Source organism: Syngnathoides biaculeatus, chromosome 10, assembly GCF_019802595.1.
Source record: "Syngnathoides biaculeatus isolate LvHL_M chromosome 10, ASM1980259v1, whole genome shotgun sequence".
NCBI lineage: Eukaryota > Metazoa > Chordata > Actinopteri > Syngnathiformes > Syngnathidae > Syngnathoides > Syngnathoides biaculeatus.
Window position 1 is genome coordinate 15,365,541 of NC_084649.1, and position 24,514 is coordinate 15,390,054.

Below are 24,514 nucleotides of genomic sequence, written 5' to 3' on the forward strand. Positions count from 1 at the left end.
TATTGGAAAGTAAATACAATCAAAAACAACATTACTCAAATATTTATTGGCTTGTTAATTGTAGGAAATATACTGCAGAATTTACAGTATGATTTTATAATATTGAAGTCTATGTAAAGTAAAACTGATGTTCCATTCTTCCACATTTATAACAAAACACAAATAGACCATAAGCAGATGGAGAAAAATGGTTGGTCTTGAGATTTTGTTTTTAATATTAATATTGATTTCTTTAAGTGATGCAGCAAAACGAAAAATGATATACTGTACTTTTAAAATTATATTCAATTGTATTTATAAAGTTCGTGAAAATGCAAAATATCCATCATTCCTTTTACTGAGGCGCTTATCCTCACCAGGGTCACAGGAGTGCTGGAGGCTATCACAGCTATCTTCAGGCAGGAGGCGGGGTACACCCTCAACTGGTTGCCAGCCAATCGCAGGGCACATGGAGATAGACACAGTCGCCCTCACAATCACGTCTAAATGCAATTTAGATACTCCAATTAACTCATGTTTTCGGGATGCGGGAGGAAACTGGAGTACTCAGAGAAAACCCATGCGGGTATAAGGAGAAAATACAAACTCCACACAGACGGGGGGGAGGATTTGTACCCTAGTCCTCAGAACTGTGAGGCCAACGCTCTATCTACAGCTGCACCACCGTGCCGCCAAAATCCAAAATATTTTTCTGCAAAACAAAGCACATTTCATTTAGGCTGTTTCTGTTAAATCCTTTGAGTCTGTGAGTGCCCCTCTAGCTGGGGAGCAACCGTAAGATACAAGAACTTTTAACAAATGGAGATTAGATGAAAACTATTTGTCAACATACTTTAAGCAATAACTGAAAAAAAAGATCCCTTTATCAATCTGATAAAATGAACACTCCTATCATGAACATGGAATGTTACGTTTATTAAAATGCTGTAAAACACCTAAAAACAGTCTGCACTCTCTGGCCTGAGTTATACAGTTAAAACTTGTATTTATTCAGCATAAATGTATTTAAAACGGGTAATGATGTAGCGAGACATGGTCAAAGGGGAGAGTGGCTATAAAACTAAGTGTCCACAGAGCACTTGCATCAGAGTGGTGGCACCTCGCAGAACCTAAATGCAAAATCAATTGTTTTTATTAAATAGATTGTAATCATATAATACTAGCTCTTCTGGAATTACATTAAATAATTTGTTGGCGATTAAAATGAAGACGACGGACAACAAAAAATTCCATCTTCACTCAGTTGGGAACTTGGGACCAAATTCAGCCATTGAGCTGATATTGGGTTACCTGAACGCCACACACAAAAGTGTCTGATCCTCAATACAATGAGGATGTTGATCATTTCTTACTGCAGCAGCTCCTCCCAAGAAATGGGCTTGGAGAAGACCTCTCGTTCCAGCCAAAGGTCATAGTTCATTTGGAAGTCTTCGGGCAGGTCCACCCGCTGCCCCAATACGCTTTGCAGGCAGTTGTCCACAGGAAGGAAGTCTGGGTTGCTCTGATTCTTGTCATAGCGGCGACTATTGAAGCGCTCGATGTTGGCACGCAGGGCGCACTCCTCAGCCTGAAAGTCCCAAGGACGAGCGTCCAGATCTGCCCGCAAAGGACAAATAGTACATTATAGTAGCGGAAATACAAAAAAATAAGGCTGCAAAAAGTGGAAAAAACATTCTGAATACTTCCCAGATGCACTGTACACACAACAGTGTGTAATTTTCCAATTATGTTACAAGGAAACTAAATGTGATACATTATAGTGAAAATAACCAGTAAACCAAAACAAATGGCTTTCACTGGTCATTATTTGTTATAAATTTTCTTCCCAAATTAATGTTTTCCAATTGCCACATAAAACAAGTTGGACAATTCTCCTGACCAATCAACAAACAAAGAATCAATCAAGCAAACGAAGGGTACCACTCCAACTAGAACCTCAACAAAGCTGTGTTGAAAAGTGGTAAGGTTCAGCACAGATATTTGGAGAACTACAAAGGAACCACAATTAAATGTGTATAGTATCATAATGGAACCGAACTGCACCACAGTGTGGGAAGAAGGCTTAAGAAGCATTGCTTCTCACCATTTCCGTAGGCCCAGTCGTCGTTCAGCCGATGTCGGACTTTCTGGTAGATGGCTGACATGGTCTTCATGTTGCTCTTCCGCCACTGGCGCCCAAGATATTTGGTTTGGACTTTGAGCAGCTTGAGGACGTACAGCTGCATCATGGCCTGCTTCACCTTTAGCGCCCTCTTGAGGATGGGAGCAGACTTGAAAACTACCAGCATCTGGGTGACAAAAGATTTGTGAGCGTATCTGACTTGCAATTACAGCATTGTTCTGAGTTTGAGGGAAGTAAATTTTGCACTTACATTCTCTTGCTTTTAAGATTCAAAGGTTAAGGTTTAAGCTCATTATGTTTTTGTTGTTGTACAAGTGACAACGGTTCATATTTGTAAACATCAGGAGTTGTGAGAAGAATTATGTGACAAATGTTACTGCACTTCTACATACACGTCAAAGGCATCAACCGTGTTTGGAGAGGCTACATTTATGATGATTATATATGTTAATCACTGCAATTGTGAATATTTTTCAAATCAATTACAATACTGATTGATTAATATTGATATTGATTAATTAAATACAAATGTATTTTGAATTTTTAACAACAGAATGCACGTGAGATAGAGCTGTTGTTATTGCCCAGTCACTATTACTTTAGATATTATTTAAGATAATAATGATCTGTTTTGATATCATGTTTGACCAAAATGTATAAGTCTGCATGTATGCCAGTGTGCGATAATACACCAATAAAGTCAACGAGAGGGACGCAAGACCAAGTGATATGATGATCCTGGGAGTGTTTTCTCACCATCGTTCTTGAGTGCTTCCACTTGGTCAGTTTATTGAGGATCCTCAGCAGGTTAATGCAGGAAAAGAGGTTTCTCCAACAAAACTGGTTGTTGTCTCCAGCTTCCTGGAAAAAAATTGCCATCAGAATTAAATGGTGATGGAAAAAAGTCGCATTCTGCTCAACCAAACATGAATGCATCCTTCCATTTTCTGTAGCACTTATGCTGACTAACGCAGTGGGTAGACTAGAGCCTATCCTGACCACACCCTGACCTGGTCACCAGTCAATCATAGGGCAAGCAACAAAATGACAAGTAAAGAAATGAGATGAGAACACTTGCCAAACTCTCCGCTGTTAATTCTGGGAGCTCATGCACCACGGAGTAAGGAAAGTCCAGCACTGATATGCTGCAAATCATGAAAAAAAAAACGTATTTACATTGCATCAAAGTTTATGAGGAGTCATGTTATAAAATTAAGTACCTGTTCTTAGCTGTGATATAAGACATGATGTTCTGATTGAAGAACTTCAAAATGAGGGGGATGCAGTTGGCAAACACCAGGTGTTGAGCCATGTACTCAAACTAAGAACACACAAAAGTCTAAATCTTCACCAATATTGAGCAAATTACTTCAAAATAATATCTGAGGGTTGGTGAGGGTTACCTGGTAGATGTGGTTAAGTTTGAAGTGCTTGAGGAGCAAAAGCAGGATGGCAGAGATGGCCTTCACTATGATTTCTTTGTGTCTATTGACGTCAACACCGAGTTTCATGCTTTGTAACACAGTGGTCCTGCAATAAGACAAATTAGTCTCCCATCAATGTGTTTCATTGTTATTTGTAGGGAAAACAAGTTTCATTTTTTTTTTGACAAATGACAAAGTCTGTCTTTATATTGTTTCTTATGGAGGTATTAATTCAACCACAGATTCATTAATGTATATATACCGGTAGTTTTCTGTGGTGTAAAACTTTCTTGTACTTTGGCCCCTTTTTGCCTCACTGCAACCATCCATTCATGGATTTTCTGACCTCGTTATTCTCAGGAAGATTATTTTATGAATCAGTTTCTACTTCATAAAAATGAGATATTGAAACGAGTGCTCTTGAAAATAGAAATGTCTATACGTTCCGAGTAGCAATAGAAGGCAAAAATATGAATCACTCACGGCATCTCCTCCGGCAGAACATCTGCCAGGATATTGATAGAATCTGTTTTGGCTTTGGAGGTTGGCGCAGCCGCAAGCAGAATCTTTAACAAAGCGATCTGAATACCAAAAAGACACAAAGAATTGATGGCAGTAACGCATTAACAACTGCCTTAAGGTACCAACTTATAAAGTGGAAGTCAGCATGAATTTATAATTAAGAAGAAAAATGTCTCTCCTGAGGTTTATGGATATAAAAAGTCGACGTAGCCCCTGTTCAAATGTCAGGTTTCTGTGATTAAAAGAGAGACCAAAATAGATCATTTAAAAACATTTTCCACTATAAATGTAACCTATAACACGTCTAAACCAATTGAAAATAAAGCAGTTGTCCAGCCATATAGCTTAGTTGTTTATGTATTACTCCTCTTGAAGTCTCTTTTGTTGTTGTTGTGCAGGACATAGGTCACATGGAAATGACTTGTCTTGGTTTCATTTTTTGATATAAAAAACAGGCATTCGAACAGGAGTGTGTACACTTTTCCACTGTATAAGAATAATGTAACTTATCTGACACTGTAAAGTCTTAACCTGGCTAAAAAGAGTGAAAGAACTGCTTATACACATTAATTATGACTTATTCCAATGAGGGATGAGACTTCGATCAAATATACTCACCAGCCAGCACATTAGGTACACTTGCAAAATTTCAAATCCAATTAAAAGAAAGTGGATTTTTTTTTTAAATCTAGACTTCTAATCAGAAGAGTGCATGACTGATTAAACTATTATACAGACTAGATCTCATTAGAGTCTGTAGGTGTATCTAATGGTGTGGTTAGTGACTGTCTGCTCCATTAGTGATGAAATGCTGCCTTTGAATCGATCCAAATAAAATGTTAAAAATGGTGACAAATGTTTTGATGTCTGCTACTGACCATGTACTGAGGTAATGTGGGGAGGATTCCCTGGTAAAGCAGCTCAGTGGAACACATCTCCACTTCCTCTTCTCCCTAATGACCAAGTAGCACATACACACCAACATGATGCTAGCATGACCTCTCAAGATAAGATTAACATGTTCTCACCGAGCAGTTTAAATGTTATTTCTACATGCACTCACCCCTGACAAAGGGGTTTTCTGGAACTCTTCCTCCTTTACAATCTGAAGCTCGGCGATGGAGACGTATTTATGCTGAAAGAAAGATATTAAATTACGTGAGAATTCATGAGCAGAGGTGGATTTTTAAAGACGTGGCTTACGTGACGCAATACCTGTTTTAGTGTCTTTATGCTCTCATGAATAGGTCTGGGTAAGCCAACAACCGTGTCTGTGTCACTGTGAGTCACAAAAGGAAAAATGGTTCATTTGCTGCAGTTATTTTTAATACATTGGGGGAAAAAAAATAAATAAAAAAAATAAAAACAACCTTACCTTCCAAGCGTGTAACCTATAAATTTACTTCTACTGGACTCCAGGAAATTTTCAATGTCCTTTTCCCTAATTGAAAAAAGGAAACAGCTATTGATGTGGTAAAACAAAAATCTTCAGACAGAACCCAAAAATGCATGTCATCTGATGTACCTGACTTTAGGGGCCCAAGGCAATCCTTTGGGAAAGGAAACCCTCTCTGATGGAGGATGGGAAATAGGCAGAGGCATGACCTCATCCCTTTCCAATGGGAAAGTCTCTGCCTCTATTGAGTTGTCATTGTCATCGTTGTCGTCCTCATCCTCGCGGGAGTCGTCCGCTTTGTAAGGGTCTTTTTCGTTGAATGCGTCCAGGTTGTCCTGTTTGATCAGTCCCTGCATGGACAGAAAATAGATGGGGCCAATGAGAATGCTCTGATAAATCTGGAGTGGAATATAATAGATACCCTTTTGGATTACTGGCACACAACTGAATGGACATTTGACATCATATGAATTTTCCAGATCCTCAGCTTTCATCAAATTCTACATTAATCCCAGCAACGATACATACCTTGTGTTCACGCCGCGCTCGTTTTTGTTGCTGTTCTATGAGGTCGGAGGCAGAGGCAGGAGGGGAAGCGGCCCTCATACTGCGTATGACCCGAATGCTGTCCTCCGGCAGAGGCGGAAGACCCAACTTCTCCCGTTTCTGGACCTTTATGGTTTGGAGCTGCTCGAACCCTCCGAGTGTGAACTGAAAAAGAGAAGAGTAGTTCCATGTCTCACTTGTAACGCCGTATGTGATACATGAGAAATATGTGGCAACTATCGTGAAATACAGATGGCCCCATCCCTCACCAGTATGCTCTTCCACAACAGCAGTAGGACCTTCTTCATCGGGAAGTGGGGGGCGTGGCCACTGCAAAACTTGGTAACCATCCCAAACAGCATGACTGCGATGGGCTCGTTGTTGTACAGAGGAGAACCTAGAATAAAAATGATAACAAACAATAGGCCCATCTATAAAACATAATTCTATCATACTGGTCCTCTACTGGATCTCATTAGATTAGGAAGATGTACCCAATGTTGTGCAAATTATGCACAATATATTGCATATTGTTTGTTACGAAATTTACCCAGTTCCACTCTAAAGGTTTCCCTGATAACCCTCCATTCGGGCATGTCGGCTGGGTCGTCCTGTTGTATGGTTTCTACCATCAGATACATTATGTTGAGCAGGACCCTGAGATCTGTGCTATCAGCGAGAGAGATGGCTGGTTTTCTGACAGCGCTGCTACAAGCGGCACTGTTGCTGAGGGAAAGAGAGAAAAAAGATTTGTGATGATCTATTATGGCAATAACAATTCAAAGGGTCTCAAGTCATTACATAGTCGTAGACTTGGATTTATTATTATTTTTTATATAATTTACTCACTGTGGCTGTTCATGCCATTCCTTTAAAAACAGTCCAACAACGCTAATCATACTGACATGTTTTCAGGACAACAGATGGATCACACAAACATTTTTCTATGCACATGGATCACTAACTTTTGTTAAACTGCTGAACAGGGTGAAGCCTTTTTTATTTTAATTTACCCCAGATTTCTAAATAAATAGGAAAACCCATGTATGCATAATGTTATATAGCATCTTTTTTTGACTGATCTGCATGTTACACTGGAACCGTTGCTCACATCCACCATTTTTTCTTCAATCAATTCTTAACTTTATATTCAAGTGTGGGATTCAGGAGTTACTCAACTTCCCTTTGCTATTCAAGAGCATTTTCCATGTATATTGTTTTCCCCAACTAAAACGTCAGCACAGATATATTTCAAAGTGCTGAGGCCAGGACTCAGCATCCTGCAAATGTGTTCTCATACGAGCAGATTGTATAAAAATGTCTTTTGTGTGGACATTTATAGATCATTGACAATGAAAACGGTTTTTCAGAATACAATTGTATGGTCATAATCAAGTGGCTGCCATGAGATCAATGAGAAGAAAAAGTGGATGACCTACTCAATTTCCATGTTGAGCAGCTCAACCAGAGCAGAAAAAGTCCCCACTTCAAGCAGCAGGAAGTTGTTGTACCGCATCCAATGCTGCACTTCGGCCTCGGAACTGCACTCGCCAAAGGTTCCTACATGGAAATTATTTTGCTATGTATTAAAACAGCAAATGAATACGATACATCATCCATCCATAATATGAGACGCATATTCTCACAAGGACCGCAAGAGTGCTGGAGCCGATCCAAGCTGTCTTTGGTTACACACAGAATGGTTACACACTAAACTGGTTACCAGCCAATCACAACGCATATAAAAACAAACAACCATTCTCACACAAAATTACACTTAAGGTCAATATTGAGTCTCCAATTAATTAATGTTTTTGGGATGTGGGAGGAAACGAGAGTGCCTGGAGAAAACCCACATCGGCACGGGGTGACCATTCAAACTCCACAAATGCGGGTCGAAGATTTGAACCCTGGACCTCAGAAATGAGGCAGACACTCTAACCAGTCATGGATTGCTAATTTATATTAGAGCGATTTTAGACAGACCTTGCACCATGTACAGAATGGCTCGAGCAACCTTCAGCCTCTTCTCACGAGCAGTCACCTCCAGTCCGTCGAGCAGCCGCATGGCATGGGCCCTGTGATGAGGTGCATCAAGCTCTGTCCACTTCCTATCACACACTAAGTTACAGTGGAAGACATAAATAAATTGGAATATAAATACATTAACATTGTTCTCTAAATTTGATGAAATGAACTGCATGCGACATAAATTGAGTGAACAGATATCACAAATACCATGTGTTCTGAATTCCTCCTCGAAACATTTTCTATTGAGCGAGAACTCTGGCCCTTCAGTATAACTGTACAGCTCTAAAACACAACGTAAATTATTGAAAAAAATATTAGGATTTCACATCCCCTTACGTCCACAAGGACAAAAGTAGACAATGACTGACCTGACAGCTCTGCAGCCCACTTGTCTGTATCAGCATATTCAAACTCAAGGTCTGGAGATTCAGACAGGCCCTATGTAGAAAAAATGAAAACATTTACACCATTAAGATTATTTAAAATAATGGCCATGTAAACAGTTATTAACATGTGGAACAGGAGTACTTTATCTACAAGGACATGGTTCGAGAGTCAAGTTTGAGTTCCACTGCAGAATGTCCTGATTTGATTACAATTGGTATCCAAACAACCATCTTCACTATGCTTTTCACATTTTGACATAAAACATAAATGGCACTTAGTAATTGATCAGCACAAAGTCTTCATTGCCTGGTTTCAAACAATATTCAGTGAGGGAACTGGCCACTGAGCTCAGTGTTAAAAGATTTTTCAGTGATACAGAGAGACTGGAAGAGTCACACAAATGCATACAAATGGACATTCTCGGAAATGTAATGATTCATGTGAATTTTGCTGTTCAGCTCTTTGTTCAAGAACGGCAAGTGAAAAATGAAATACTGAAAAATTGATCACTTGGACCTGTGCATTTAAAAGGCCATAGGACTATTTTTGTTCATCTGTAAAGGTTATCGTGTAATTTGGGTTCATTCTAACATTTTCCCGAATCCCAAGTATCCCTAACTTTTGGTCAGCAGTGTATATAATAATATAACTGTGACAGAAATGCCAAAAACTAAACACCTCCATTTGTGTTGGGCATTTCATAAACAGTGCGTAATGTTTATCAACCTTGTTTTGTGTAAATACTCGACAAATACTGACAACTAGACACAATTCATTATTCCTCAAAATAATAAAGTTAGTCGTTTCAGACGTGTAATACCTCACACTGCATCGCTATCTTCTGAACATGAAACCTTTTTTTTTTTAGTTTTTCAACAGGTGCGGATTCGTGACAGCTGAATCTCTCCATCGCCTCTCTCTCCAGAGCTCACAGTAGCCTGTTAGGCTATGCTAAGCTACAGTGCTATCGAGCGCTTGACCATGAGTGACCAAGTGAAAATACACATATTTTCAGTGACACGATGAGGAAATGGGCAATGTTTCTAGTGGGGTGAAAGTAGTCCAATGTCATAAATGATTCTGTAGCTACGCTAACCGGCAGGACGAGATAACGATGATGTATGTCTACCAAAGATTTATTGGCCTCCTCTTTCCGTGGTCTATTGTGAAAACTACGTGAGCTCAAATAAACACTCGTTAATATGTGTACGTACCTCTGAATCTTTTCTCTGGTTACGAGTGAATTCTCCCCTACTCTTATTTGGCACCATAGCTCTCTGTTTATTGTTTACAGGTAGCCCACCACCGTTTCCTCCTCCGACCTCCATTTTTGCAGGGCCAAGCGTATTCTCGCGAGACGAGATTTCATCACGAGACTAAGATCAGGGTCCATGCTGACAAAAAAATACTGTTTTCATTATATAAAAAAGATTAAATACGATATCTATGCTTTTTCGTTTGTCTCGGTTTATTTTTCATTTGTGTTAACATTTTCATTTTACATGCGCTATTTATGGTCATTATAAGCAAAAATGTCTACATACCTCTGTTCAAATATCTATAGATCATATTAATGGTGAAAAGTTTTGCCATTCTCTTTTTTAGCTTTTTAGTGTTGACATTTTTTATCGGCTCTAGGTTGTCCACTTTAAATTAACAAGATGAACTCTTGTAAATGATAGTAGTGTGAAGCAAAGGTTAGGATTCAATAATAGGGTTTAAAGGCAATTCGTTTTTCATAGTAGGGTTTCCAAAATGGGATTTCAAGCCAGGGTTTGGGTTTCAAGTTCGGGTCTCCAGTATGGGTTAGGGTTTGCAGTTCAGATTCAGAAAATTATTGTTGTCTAAAGGTCAATTAATTTAGACATTCAAATCATAGATTCATGACAGATAGGCTTTGAAACACGGTTTGAGGATTTAAATTAGTAGTCTATCCTGATCTGGTGGAGATGCTTCCTACTTTCCTTTTACAACTTGCTTCCTTTGTACCTTCCAGTCTGTCCTTCCCATCATACTGTACATCTTTGTTTCTTTTCTTCCTTCCTTTACTCCATCCATCCTTTCTTTCTCCCCGGCTCCTTTCTTTTCTAATATAAAGTACATACATTTTTTTGGCCCAACCTGTATGTTTTCAATCATTGCTGCTGTCTGACAAGACAAGAAAGCTCATCTGATAAGCAACACTGTTTACTTATTTTAAATACAAGAAATAATAAAATGTGAATGTAATAATAACAATTTGCCAGAAATATTTGTTACCAGCAGTTTATTAAAGGGAACTGTGCACATGGATTTTCCACAGCATACAGTGTACTGTTGTGATTGGGTTTTAAAACTACAGTTACTGTGCTCATAGCCTACCTTAACGCTAATAAATCATATCCAAAACTTTCTCTCTACACCAAAGACTAAAAACCATCAAGAGTATGAAAATAACAGTGTGCATATATCATCCAGTTGACAACCATCAGCGAAAAAACATTCATATGTCCTGTTATTTGACAAAACAGAAGACAAAATATAGCTATTACCAAATCAATAAGAATCATTACCAAATCAATAAGAATCAGTTACAGAAGGCATACGTGCTATAAGGAAAAGATCAGTAGAATTCCTGATTGTTAATTACACACAAGAAAATTAAAACACCAGAAATAAAGAGATAAATTACAAGGGCTGATCTATGGACAACAAAATACTGTGCATTCATTTGAAATTACTGTGATGAATACGTATCGTCTCTCCACAGCTGCAGGATTAAATCTTTTTTTTTTTACAGGAGAAAACTGCATAGGTGCATTGCAGAAGAACCGTGTTGACCACCAGTAACACTTGCGAAAACGCACACATGTACTGTGGGTACAAACTGTACTAAGTGAGACACAAGGCACTGTCTGCTGGGCAGTAACCATGGTTACAGCAACTCGCTTCTTGACAATTATCTCTTCATAGATAGCTACCTTTGGTTCATATGCTCTTGAAATTGCAAGTACAAAGGTGACACAGTAGCTCACGCTAGGTTACTTTTCATTAAAATCCTGCAGATTCAAAGGAAAAACTTCAATTTGCGCACAACGTCAATGCAGGAAAATGTTAAGGTTCTGTTAAAAGGTGCTGAAAATGAAAGTCTGATGAGTAAATTTGAACATTTGGGACAGTAATGAGGTGGCCAATATACCAAACTTCAAATACTGTATGTGTTGGAATACATTTTAAGGATTTGACTGAAATAAACCAAGACTCCTTCATTGAACTTAATCATTTAACATGGACCTTAAATAAAAAAAAAAAAGACAGAAATAAGTTGTATCATAAGTGCAATACCAAACTTCACAAATAAAAGCAAATTGAAATGAAAAATAAGAGCAATTCAAAAGCATGAGAACAGTGTACAACTAACTATACCGTCTCATATCAGATGACAAAGAATATCACTATTAAGAGATGGTCTTTGTTGAAAATACTGTGAGGAACAAAGGATAGATTTTTTTTACCTCAATCTATACACAAATCACACAACATATTTCGTGTATAGTGTACAGTAGGTGGTAGGGTTTGATAAATGCCACAGAGGAGCTTGTGGTGGCTGTGTATACAGTACAAACACTGTTCTAGAATTTGCAGAACATGCAGCATGTGACAAATATATGTTATAGACAGAGTAGAATATACAACAGTTGCAACAGTATGGATTCACAGTGGACTGCTTCTTCTCATCTATTTGAACACCTAAAGAATGACATCAAATGCTAAAGAACACGAGTTGTGGCTCTGTTCTAAGATTGTTCACAAGTGATGGGAAATTGTGATTTCCTAGAAATGTTGTAAAAGTGAACGTTCCAAACACTGCGAAATTGGAGAGTGTTGCATACAAATTAATTTTTTCCACATCCATCCATTTTCTGTACTGCTTCTCCTCACTTGGGTTGTGAACACGCTGGAGCCTATCCCAGCTATCTTCAGGGAGGTGGCACGGGTACACCCTGAACTGGTTGCCGGCCAATCGCAGGGTACACAGAGACAAACGACCGGTCACACTCACAATCACACCTAAGGGCAATTTAGAGTCTCCAATTAATGCACGTTGTTGGGATGTGGGAGGGGATTCAAACCCTGGTCCTCAGAACCGTGAGGCAAATGTGCTAACCCGTTGACAACTTAACTTTTCCCTACATTGTTGAATCATTATTGTGAGAACTCGTTACACATAGTTCAACATCATTCATTATTAACAATAACATAATAAAGGTCATTTGAGCAAATGTATTTTAGAAGCAGTTCACTTTAAACAGTATCCTAAGAGTAGCTCTCCAGTTCAAAAAGGTTGTTGACCCCTGCTATAGACATTGTTGACATTTGAATATCCTGCAACACATGCGTCTTATCATTATTATTAAAGAAATCAAGGTGCTTCTACAATCACGAAGTACGAGGTTTAGTTCACGTGCATGGTGAGTGTTACTGTTCACAGAAACTTGACACTACAGAGGCAAGTTTATTCTCTCTCTAGCTTATCATTGGAATGTATTCACTATTCAATCAGGGGGCCAAGTAAATCACCTGTTTTTCACCTGCGGGACGGTATCAAATGCCAATGCATTTCTTACAACATCTTCGATGTTATGGCTCATTTATAAGCATAAGTGCTATCATAAACTGAGGAGATCCAGCATATACACACCACATGAATGAAGTTGCTCACCAGATCAAATAAGTCTAATATTTACAAACCAAAAATGAATTGGTCCATATATCTATGGCTCATTATTGTTAAAATTAGGCAAGGTTAGACTTGCCATTGACAGTCGCCATCTGTCTCATAAATGAGGGTGATGAACAATTAAAGGTATCAGTCAGTTTAAAAGTTTTCAGAGATATCCTTGTTCAAGTTTATGAAACTTCTGATCCCAGAGAATTACTTATTTCTTTGCATCACATAAATTGAAGTTACTTTTCTTAATCTGTAACCCTTCCCTTACAGTTATTTGGCACAACATTCTTAAACAATTAATATTGGTGCAAAATATTATAGTATCTAACTGATAATCTGACAACACATTTGTCTATGTCTATTGTGTACTATCACAAGCATATCTGTGAAATAAAGTGGTTGAGACAAATATAAACATACACTAAAATTTCTTCTTGCGTAGACTACCAACAGGTCTTGCGTCTTGGCGTTCCTCAACATGCGAGTATGTTGAGATGGAGTTTATTGTGGGCTAATACCTGTGTAGACCAGATAACAAATTCAGTTGGGGGAAAGCCTGATTAAAATGTTACTCACTACCTTTTGCACGTTTGAGCAACTGATACTACAATGTAACAATTGGCAAGCAAATTATTTCATATGAGAGATATTCAACAATTACCTGTAGTAGTTGGGTTTGAAAGGTCCATTCTTATTCAGGCCCAAATATTTTGCCTGCTCATCGCTGAGCTCCGTCAGGTGGGCGTCAAAGGTTGCCAGATGCAGGCTGGCCACGTATTCATCTGGAACACAGATTTTGAATGAAAGTTACAAAGATTGAAAAATGACAATCTGCTGGGTAACGCTGCCCTTATCATTATATACTATCATTTCAGAAATGTACAGTAAACCCAACTTTTGACAATTATTAAAGAAATCACAAGCACAGGACTGCACAAGTATATAGAAATCTTCCTTACCCATTTTTTTAGGAAGGAGGTAAACATCTTGCTTGTATCGTCCCTCTGGAGCATTGTACAACTCTATCAGGGCCAGGGCCTGAAAAAGAAACGACTCCTCTGTCTAAACATAATCTCAACATGATCATGTTAAATCTTACCGAGATAACATGTGTTTTCTTCTGTTGTGTGTGTGTGTGTGTGTGTGTTTTTGGGGGAGGGCAAATTACGTTTCAAGGTCAGAGCCTGTAGTTTTATGAAACAAACAGTGTGGGATCCTCACACTTGGGGTTGAACAACGTCACATTTTTTTTGTAGTCGACAAAAAGCTGATAGTTTCAGGCTGTTGTTCAGCTCGGGTTAGCAGGTGCTTTTTCAGATTCATGTGTATGGTACTTTTGTTTTGGTTATAGTTGAAGATAAACTTAAGATATTTTGGAATTAACCATGCGCCTTTTCTCATTTTTAATAAAATATTCCCACAGACTTTGTTGCGCAGACTGTTAACCCAATGATTTGAGGCGTCTGTGTTATTAATGCCAAAACAAATGATTAGAAATGTATTGAATTCAAGCTCGAGCTGCCATTGCGGAGTGTAAAAATTGCAGTGGTAAAGTCAGCTGTTCAAGTGCATACACACCTTGTGCTTGTTTTTGTAATATGATGTTGTATATTCTATTTTTGGTTGTAAAGGAGTGCTGTTACCTGAGTGGTAGCGGTGATGGACAGAACAAATGTAGGGACCGTAGAGCAGCTGAGATTGAGCAGGCGTCCCTAAAAAAAGGGGAGACTTTGCAGTTTTTATTCTGTTTCCTTAAAGTTAGCACTTTCAAGTGCACTCTTCATGAATAAGACTAATGACTGGCAGCTTCTATTGCATATGTCTGCTCACTTCAGCCAACAGAATGACTCTCTTGCCATCAGGCCAAATGACGTGATCGACCTGAGAGCGCACCCTCTCCCATGTCAGCTCAGGGGTGCGGAGGCTTGCCTGAGGAAGTTCCAGTCACATTAGTACGTGGTTATTCACTTGTGTCTGACATCTCAAATACATATGAATTTGTTAGAATCACCCTCTGAAGGCTTCATTTCTAAATAGGTATTTACCACATCAATCTCTGTGTTGGAGTGCCCCATGTTGCACACAATGGAGCCATTTTTCATGCGGTCCAGCTGATCTCTGGTGACCACGTTCTTGTTTCCTGTGGAAAGGTCCACCAACCTTGAGCGTACATAGGTTACACGGCTCGAGGTCTGAGTGAGAGGGAGTGATGAGTGGAGTTACCAGTGCATGTGATGGTGATATCAACGTGGCGAATGACCTCATTCAGCTTGACCACTCTGAATCCATCCATGCTGTTCACACGCATTAGCAAGACATTGCAATCAGCACAATGACAAATGCTGTTATGTTTAAGCAATGCATTAAAGGTTTCGGTGAGCTTGACTAACTTTTCATCTTTACATCAAGTTTTAAAATACAGGACTCTAATTCTGTAGACAGAGCGCAAAAACAGGCATATTTTGATTTTCATGCTTGTGCTACCTGTTTGCCAAATTGGCAGACAGGTCTAAAATAAAGACATACTGGTCCAAAAAAGGTGTATCCTCTGATTATGCGTTCAGCCCAAGTGACAATTTAGTGACAAAAAGATGGACTAAACTGTCTTGGACCATGTCTAAATCGAGTGTAGTAGTCAGACTGCTGGTCTAACTTGATTACAGTGACTGCTCGGGACACAGACTCAGAGGTCCACATATGTAGTGGATGCCAAACATATTTCCATCCATCCATTTTCTGAGCCGCTTATCCTCACAAGGGGCGCAGGAGTGCTGGAGCCAACCCAGCAATTATCGGGCAGGAGGTGGGCTACACCTTCAACTAGTTGCCAGGGCACTTATACAACAGTCGCACTCACAATCACACCTAAGGGCAATTTAGAATCTCCAATTAATGCATGTTTTTAGGATGTGGGAGCAAACCAGAGTGCCCCGAGAAAACCCATGCAGGGAGGGGGAGAACAACCAAACTCCACACAAGCGGGGGACATATGTCATAAATATGTGAAGTGGGCATCAAACTCTCTAAGTTGTTCTAGAAATCAATTAATTGATTTGATTAATATTATCCTTATGTGTTTTAAACCATCCCACTGGCCTGCATGCAGGTATGTTGCAGGGGCACACAAACAATTGTGGCTGGGGAGATAAAAATAAAAATAAATACTCCGGCTTGTACATGTCTGTGAAAAAAAACAGGTCTAACTTGCCTACGCACAGATTCGTACTGCCCGCTACACCAAATTTATGATGCTCGTGAAAATAAAGCCCATACAGTTATTTTTTTGCTCACCAAGCTTGTAGGGCACAAATAGGGTCGATCTCTGTAATGTAGACAATCGCCCCAAGAGCTTTCAGTGCAGCACAACAACCTTTTCCAACCTGCAATGACATCATAATGCACTGAACACAGTATTTTAAAGACATTAAAACAACTATTAGAATATGGTAGTGGTGTTCTCAAGAACGCTCGGCATGCTACTTTTATGTTTTTCTTTTTTGTTTTTTTTTTATTATGTGATGGGAACCACAATGGAAATAAGCCCTCAGGCTTGATTGTGTTATTATTCACAGTGAAAATGCTTGACTGGATGTCGGATAGTTCTCGTGCTTGTTTTTGTGCTATCACTAAATAAATCAAAAACCTCAGTTTTATCTGTTAATGTAGTATTTAGCAGCGTAGTGAGTGTTGATGATTTCTCCTATTATCACATACGGCCTGGCAATATTAAAATGAACTCACCTCACCGTAGCCACATACAACCACCTGTTTGCCTCCAAACATGACATCTGTGGTTCTCTTCAAGCTTAAAGAAAAAAAAAAAAAGATGATAATTTGCACATTGTGTGGAGGTGGGAAACGGCCTAATGGTGAAACGAAATCTGGTGAGTCAGCGTTCCACTGAAGAATCAGTCAGCCTTTCTGGAATGACTTACTACACAATAAATTACTGTACTGTGAAGTAATTTGCTAACCAAAACCAAAGAGGTATCTAATTTGTTTTACAAGTTTCATGAAAATCTAATTACACATTTAACTTCTGTAAGAGTATGGAGTTTGTAATCTCTTTTAGTTTACTTTAATTGAACTACATTTTCATAATTATGACTTTTTTCTTGCATTTCTTTATTTTCAGCATGGCCCTAAAACTCATCTGTACTTTATTCAATTTATTAACATTGTTAACCTTTATTACCATCTCAGTCAATAAACACACACAAAAAAACATATTCTTTCATATGTAAACAGATTGTACCTATGAAGGCAGAACTAAATTTGGATTGTTCGGCCCTGGCAGAGGTCTACTCACTGCTGAGTGCCATTTCAGTTTAATTGTAGGATGGAGCCAACAGTCTAGCTGGCAGATTATTAATCAGAAGGAAGCAATAAATTGTAAGGGACCTGGCAATGGGATGGTTGAAAGCAGTGACCCATTACATTCAGAACGCGAGACATATTGTGCAAGGGTACTGAACTATTCATAGGTGGCCTTGGTGAAAGAGCACTATTAAAGTTTGGATTGCTGACATACAGTATCACAAATCTCCTCAGAAGTGATAATGGAATCAAATGCCTCTGTAGTGCTTGCCAATGAAACTGTACAATTGTTTCGACATGACAATCTTGATCAGCCTACAAGGAGTCGCAAATCAGGCTCACTCACCCATCCAAGATGGACTCTCTGCAGCAGTAAAGGTTGTCAAACTTTTGCTTAGTCACAGAATCATTTACGTTCATTGCTGGCACACACAGTTTTCCCGCTTTGGAGAGTTGATACAACCTGTTAAAACCAGACACGGCATGTTGGCTAAACATTGGACAGTCCTGCTACTGCAGTTGTGTAGTTATTATAGCAAAAGCTAACCTGTGAACCCCAGTGACGCTCTCCTCTACTATGCCTCGGATCTTCTTGAATACATTTGGGTATTTCTTGTACATCCAGTGTGTCAGGTCACCCCCATCATCCAGGATCTAGTAGGATACAACATATTTATTTCTCTGTTACAGCATATACATTTTTTTGGTCTCGCTTCCAACATTATTATACCATGTTAGGCTGCCATCCCTCAGTGTTGACACAGCGGTCAATGCACCACCAGAAATCGTCCTCAGACTCCCCTTTCCAGGCAAACACAGCCACACCTGAAATGCACCACATGGGTGAAAAATTCAGGGTTCTCACCCTGACAACTCGATGATTGTATGGCGTTTGGTTAATTGTATAAGCAAAAAAAATATCCAGGATGAGTGCATCATTTATACTGTACAAGACTACAGTTCTGAAATTGTCATTGATGAGAACAGCAATGGCCTGAAGGGCTTTTGATAGATATCACAAATTTCAGATTAGCCACTTGTTGAATTGAATTGTTTTTTTCCCCCTGTTTTGTAAAATACATTCTGCATTACAGAATTAATTCCTAGAAAATCAGGCCTACCCCATACCCTTCCACTGATTTGTCCTCAGTCTGGCGTGCTACTACTATATTCCAAGCCATTAACACATCAGACCATAAAATCTATAGTGAAATATATTACATACTTTAAAAAACACTGGACAACCATCTGATAATTCTTAATGCTTCTATTAAGATCCCTGGGATCAATCACAGGATCCCCTGTGTTCATTAAATAATGTTTAAAAGTCCAAAAGTCCTCAAAACACCTTTTTATCTCCAAAGTAATAACATTGGACAGTGGCTTTTGTAATGTATCCAAGCCAGAGTATTTATGGGATGACAGTCATGACCTTTAATATGTTGAATCGGCCCTACTGCTTACCTATCTCTGACAGAGCGGCAGCGACTTCATTTTGTGTGGAGTATATGTTACAAGCAGTCCAGCGGCACTGGGCCCCGAGAGCCACCAGAGTCTCAATCAACACCTGAAACCACAGACAAGAGTGGCCCGAGAAGATGAGGACATTCCTTGCCCTCGTTTGAACACGGACAGTAATCACAACCTGTACTCATTATGTAGTGCAACATCAACAAACACACTAATAGATTAACAAAGATTAAAAGTGAGCCGAATTCCTGTTTTAAATTAAGAAATACGATCACACTGAACCTTGAAGATAGAAAAAAAAAATCTTACAGCGGTCTGGGCAGTGATATGAGTACAGCCTACAATTTTGGCACCTGCCAATGGTTTCTCACTCTGTGCTCTCTTCCTGAGAGCAATCAGTGCCGACATGTCTGAGAACAGAATGTTAAGAGAGATGAGTGGGAGAGAGAGAGAACAGTGTCGTAGGCAGATACACGTGCTTTTTATTACAAACAGTGGGGGTTGGATTGGAAAACAAACTCACCTGCCACATGCCAACCTGCACATCTAATGACATCCAAGAACGGAGCTTTTTTGTGCTTTCCTTATTTATCAATTATGAGAAACAGCTCTTAGTCTGATGCAGTGTCTATACCAGGGGTACTCGAACTTTTCCAAGGACCCCCAAATAATCCTAATGCTAGCTAAATATTACCATGTGAAAGCCTAAATTCCGTTGTATTTGTATTTTTGAACCGTTCAAACTAAAATTTAAAAAATTTAAAGTGTCCAATTAATGTTGCATGTTTTTGGGACGGGGGAGGAAACCAGAATGCCCGGAGGAGGAAACCCACGCAGGCACGGGGAGAACATGCAAACTCCACACAAGCAGGTCTAGGATAGAACCCAGGACCTCAGAACTGTGAGGCCAATGCTTTACCACCTGACCCACCGTGCCAGGCACTTCCATCCCGCAAATATTTATCAAAAGTTGTCTTGTCTCACCTGCACAACTCTACATGAGAAAAGACCGTGAGAAATATAAATGCTGTGTGTACGCAAGAATGTCAGATTTATTTGATATGTCACAATCATTTCATCTTTTAATTCGCTAAAAGCTAAGATAGGATTGGCTTATTATTACGCCCGTACCCAAATGTAGTATACACTTTTTCGAAAGGTTAAACTGCACAGTTGTTTATTTTTGCATATTATTTTGGATACACCCAAGTCCCGCCTCCGGACCCCAGTCTGATATCCACTAGTGTGTCTAAACAACTGCCAACCGTAAACCACAACAATAAACATATTGTTAAATGATTACCAATCACTGAGACCCCAGTCTAAAAACAACTAGTGTGCCTACAGCACTGCAAACTGCAAACCACAACAATAAACATATTGTTAAATGAATACCAATCATTGGCCATTGTTCTCTTTGTAAATTGTTTTTTATATACAGCTCTTGAATTAAATCTGAACTATGTAGGTGTACCTAATAAAGTGTCTGTTGGTCAAAATTAGCTCTTTTAAATGCAGCTGCATTATAAAGTTTTTACAACTAAAGACCAACTTGCCAGAAATTACTAAATTTACATAATGTATGCATCCCGCGTGCCTTACCTTGTTCCGCAATCTCAATCTCACGTCTTCCAAACTCTGCTTGTTTAATGTTCTTGACACAGAAGTCACTGCTGCCTTTGGAGTTGATTTGTGTTTTGTCCCGTGGTGAAGTTTCATCGTCTGAGCTGTCCGTGTAGGACGCAGCTGGAAAGTACATGAAAGATTACGAATAATGATAGCTGCCACTGAATTGAAAGTAAACCCAAGGACATTTACATTTCGGACTAAAATTAGACGAGTTTTGGCACAGTGTCTTACCTGAGCTGTAGCTATCCGTGGATGACTGAGAAATGGAGCGGGACAGGGAACGACGGCCTGCCTTGGTGGGGAACCGGCTGAACTCCTGCTTGTCCTCCACAAATTGGATTTGCTGAAAGGCCATATTATACATTATTACGTGGAAGAAAATTGCGGTCTAAAGTGTAACATCAATGTGACTGGTCAAAGCATCTGTGATACTAAGGATTTTCCAACTATTCAGGGTTTTATCTGTGGCTGGACCCTCAGTACATCTCTAGTTAGAAAGTAGCAAAGTACTGCACATAGGGCCAAAAATGATGAAGTGCCGCTCTCTAGTTTGACAGCCAATGAAATACTGACAGCAGGAAGCAACATTCTGAGAATGAGTACAACATTTCATGTGATCAATCAACTGGGATTTGACAAAGATGCCATTCCAGGCATTGGGCTTCAGCCACTTCACCTCTCAAGGCGAGTCAGGTATCCAACCATGATCCGTCTCTGGTTTCATGGCAGTACCACTAAACCCTCTGCATACCAGTGTAAATACCATAGTGTTACAACAAAGAACAATAGGAACCGGTTTCCTACTTGACAAGACATGGGAATACTTTACCATGTAGCGGTTGGCACAGTCCCAAAGCAAAAACACATTCTTGGCTTTGTGTACTGTGGAGATCCCAGACAAATGATACATCATTTTATTAAAATTATTTTTGGAGTTTTTTTTTTTATTTTTTATCGCCAATAGTATAACTACTATCATCACTGCTCCCACTGCAATGATTGCCGTCATAATTTGACCCAATGGAGCCCGTCATCTACATTAATTACTGTGTAGCCAAACCAACACACAGTGATATTTGCAAATTTGTTCATTTATTTGTTTGTCATGTTATGTCATGTCATTATCCAAGCCACTTATCCTCCCAAGGGTTGCGGGAAATCTGGAGCCTATTCCAGCTAGCTTCGAGCGAAAGGCGGACTACACCCTGAACTGGTCGCCAGTCAGACGCAGGGCAGATATCAACATCATCAGTGAGCAGGAATCGATCCAACGCAGCCCGCACCAAAGGCAGGCATGTAGACCACTACACCATCAGCAACTCGGTTTATTTGTTTGTCTCATTGTAATCTATTATTGCATCACAATGCGCAAAAGAAAAACAACACACATATCATCAAATCATCGATGTAATCTAGTGGTTGTACCAACTAGTCCCTTCACTCTCAAGCAGTGGGTCGGGACCCAAAAGTGGGTCGAGGTGCCATTTAGGATGGGTCCTTGAGAGGTAGTAAACAAATGATAACATAATACAGATTTTTAAAACTGGCACAGTTGCTTTAGTCTGCAACCTTCAGTTCCTAAATAGAAGACAAATGATTGATGTTGCAATTTCCGAAAACCTGGGAAACATTCTGATTATATTAATTGGTCAACTTAAAATACATTTCATTAAAATCACTCAAAGGATTTTAGTCAACTGTCAATCCCTAAATCAAATTATCTTCAACCTCCACCCTGCAAAAGTTTAAAAAGATAGTTTTCAGGGATCTGTAATGCAATGCATTGGTGTCTGTCCCAAAAAGGGAAAGAGGATGTGAAAGTATAACTGTAATACAACGTTGCCGCATTAAAGATTGGACAGCAATATTTGATGAGAAAGTTAATTATACAGTACTGTACTTTGGTACACTCCAGCATCAACACAATACAAATACTTTCCATTTTAAAGGCTCTGCAACAGCTCAAGAAGCATATTGTTTAAATTTTTTGATATTGCGTAACAAACCAGCGTAGCGTTTTCTTCATATTTGGCATGCCTCCATGGAGGAAATAAAATTGTTTATTCGTTCCCAACTTCACCAATGACGTCCATACATTGTCTGGGATACCTGTGCCACATGCTACTCCTCTTGTACCAACATTGAAAACGGTCAAGGGTTTCTCTGCCCTTATTTTGGTTCAGAGCAGTGTCAGACTAACTGTCGCCATGGTGACCTTGTTTGGGTCGCAGGAAACTTTAGTGTGAAAGGTCTCGCACCCAAAAATACAAGTCCAAGGATCAATAATGGGATTGCGTAACATTTACATTTGTGCTGATTCCTCAGGCTGCAGTGTAAATTTATGTAAAAAAATAATAATAATAAGGCATATCACCTTACACCCAATACAATATTAAAATGTCAAAATAACTGCGGGGAAAGTAGACATTCTATCTTAATATCTTTGGAAACAGTGGATAATTGTACTCATGGCTTAGTCAAAAGAGGTAGAAATCCAGTTGACAGTTTAGCTTAGCTGGGTGTCGCACGCTCGTTAAAACGATTATTGCCTGAAATAGCTCGCACTTCGAAATGCAGCAAGAAACCCGAATGCGTTTGGACGCGTCGTCGTTACCTTTTTAACCGGCTTGTGAGTGGGCACAGCGCTGAAGGCGGACGACAGCTCTTCCATGTTCATCTCGGTGTTCTTGCTCACTGTCATGACGGAATATTTCTCGGCGACGTTTTCGCTCTCTTTCACCTCTTTGCTCGCCTGCTTGACCTCTTGCTTCACCTCTGCGGCCGGCTCTGACATGGTCGACGGCGGCTTGTCAGTCGTGGCCAGGACAAGAACGAGAGACCTCGTCTCCTTTGCTCGTGAACGTCAGAAGCTAACTGCAAATGCTAGCGATGTACGCAGTGCCGACGAGAGGACGAATTACTCAAATGACGCAATTCAAAATATGGAGTATGAAGCACGCTCCTTTATTTTCTATTATTTTTCCTTTTTTCAAGTTGGCACTGCGAGTGTCGCTGTTGCTAGCCTGAGGGGAGTCGAGTTGCTCGCCGGACGGGCCACTGCGCAGGAAACCTCCTCGAACTTGAAGTTCAAGAGACTAAATCAAGCCAGCCCAGCAGTAAAATGTGTGCAGATGCATTCGGAAACGCGCTGCCGCAAAGGGGCACATTCACAATAAAAGCCTAACAAGAATAAGTGGACGCTAATGCCTCGGATTTAAAATGATCCAACATAATCGTCTCTCTTTTATCACGCAACCAGTACATGTACAGGAGAAAGTAGACTTTCGCAGGATTGATAGGATTCGGATCCAAAATTGCAATTAAAACCTACATATTTGAAATCTGCACGTATTACTGCAATTAACAATCCATCCATTTTCTTTTAGTAAAATGGTAATGATACTGATAATTGTTATAGTTTACATTTTCCATCCATTTGCTATGCCAATGCCATTTGCCATGTGACATCCATTTGCTACATGTCGGGGGGAGGGGCGGTGCTCTTGCGTTTCAACTTGAAAAAAAATGATTTCGTTTCGTTATTTATGGTTGTATTATTATTATCCATCCATTTTCTTATCCGCTTATCCTCACGAGGGTCGCGGGGAGTGATGGAGCCTATCCCAGCTGTCAACGGGCAAAAGGCGGGGTACACCCTTGTGGTGTTTACATAATTCACCCGCGGAACCTCGAGTTGGGGTGCGGGGTTCCGCACGGACTGATTTTGTTGTTGCGCTTCCGGAGGAAAGGTTAACAGAGTTCCCGCCGTGATGCGAGTAGTTTGGTGATGTCGAACAATAAAGCAAGTTCTGTTCCTGTGTCCGACACTCCGCCTCCGACTCCTTTTCTCCGGCGCTACACTGGTGACCCCGACGTCAGTCCCGGCGTTTTCGAGACTGAAACGAACATGGCAACCGCCATCCTCAAATTGCCGGAGTTTTGGGAGACGTCCGCGGCAG

The 24,514-nt window shown here is 39.8% G+C and overlaps 2 protein-coding genes across 3 annotated transcripts; both read right to left on the bottom strand.

Annotated features, from left to right (window-relative positions):
• Positions 1 to 896: 896 nt before the first annotated feature.
• Positions 897 to 9,804, bottom strand: strip1 (striatin interacting protein 1). The gene is made up of 20 exons (XM_061833497.1): positions 9,643 to 9,804; positions 8,410 to 8,479; positions 8,249 to 8,323; positions 7,997 to 8,131; positions 7,450 to 7,570; positions 6,561 to 6,736; positions 6,280 to 6,407; positions 5,993 to 6,175; positions 5,594 to 5,814; positions 5,444 to 5,509; positions 5,284 to 5,347; positions 5,132 to 5,203; positions 4,947 to 5,021; positions 4,030 to 4,127; positions 3,526 to 3,652; positions 3,343 to 3,443; positions 3,201 to 3,267; positions 2,879 to 2,983; positions 2,084 to 2,288; positions 897 to 1,596 (listed from the first exon to the last, which is right to left on the bottom strand). The coding sequence occupies exons 1-20, from the start codon at positions 9,754 to 9,756 to the stop codon at positions 1,349 to 1,351; spliced, it is 2,451 nt and encodes an 816-aa protein (XP_061689481.1). The 5' UTR covers positions 9,757 to 9,804; the 3' UTR covers positions 897 to 1,348.
• An 884-nt stretch (positions 9,805 to 10,688) lies between these two features.
• On the bottom strand, positions 10,689 to 23,707 carry LOC133507543 (S-adenosylhomocysteine hydrolase-like protein 1). 2 transcript variants are annotated; one of them, XM_061832670.1, is made up of 17 exons: positions 23,170 to 23,705; positions 20,787 to 20,898; positions 20,529 to 20,672; positions 19,236 to 19,336; positions 18,921 to 19,023; positions 18,187 to 18,281; positions 18,004 to 18,110; positions 17,803 to 17,919; positions 16,881 to 16,944; positions 16,431 to 16,519; positions 15,363 to 15,433; positions 15,185 to 15,279; positions 14,970 to 15,068; positions 14,783 to 14,851; positions 14,099 to 14,177; positions 13,801 to 13,921; positions 10,689 to 13,657 (listed from the first exon to the last, which is right to left on the bottom strand). In XM_061832670.1, exons 1-17 carry the CDS (start codon positions 23,347 to 23,349, stop codon positions 13,651 to 13,653), a joined length of 1,653 nt encoding a protein of 550 aa, XP_061688654.1. In that variant the 5' UTR covers positions 23,350 to 23,705; the 3' UTR covers positions 10,689 to 13,650. The 2 variants fall into 2 exon arrangements, with proteins under 2 accessions (XP_061688654.1, XP_061688655.1); XM_061832671.1 differs by lacking the exon at positions 10,689 to 13,657 and having other exon boundaries at positions 13,797 to 13,921; positions 23,170 to 23,707.
• Between the last annotated feature and the right edge of the window lie 807 nt (positions 23,708 to 24,514).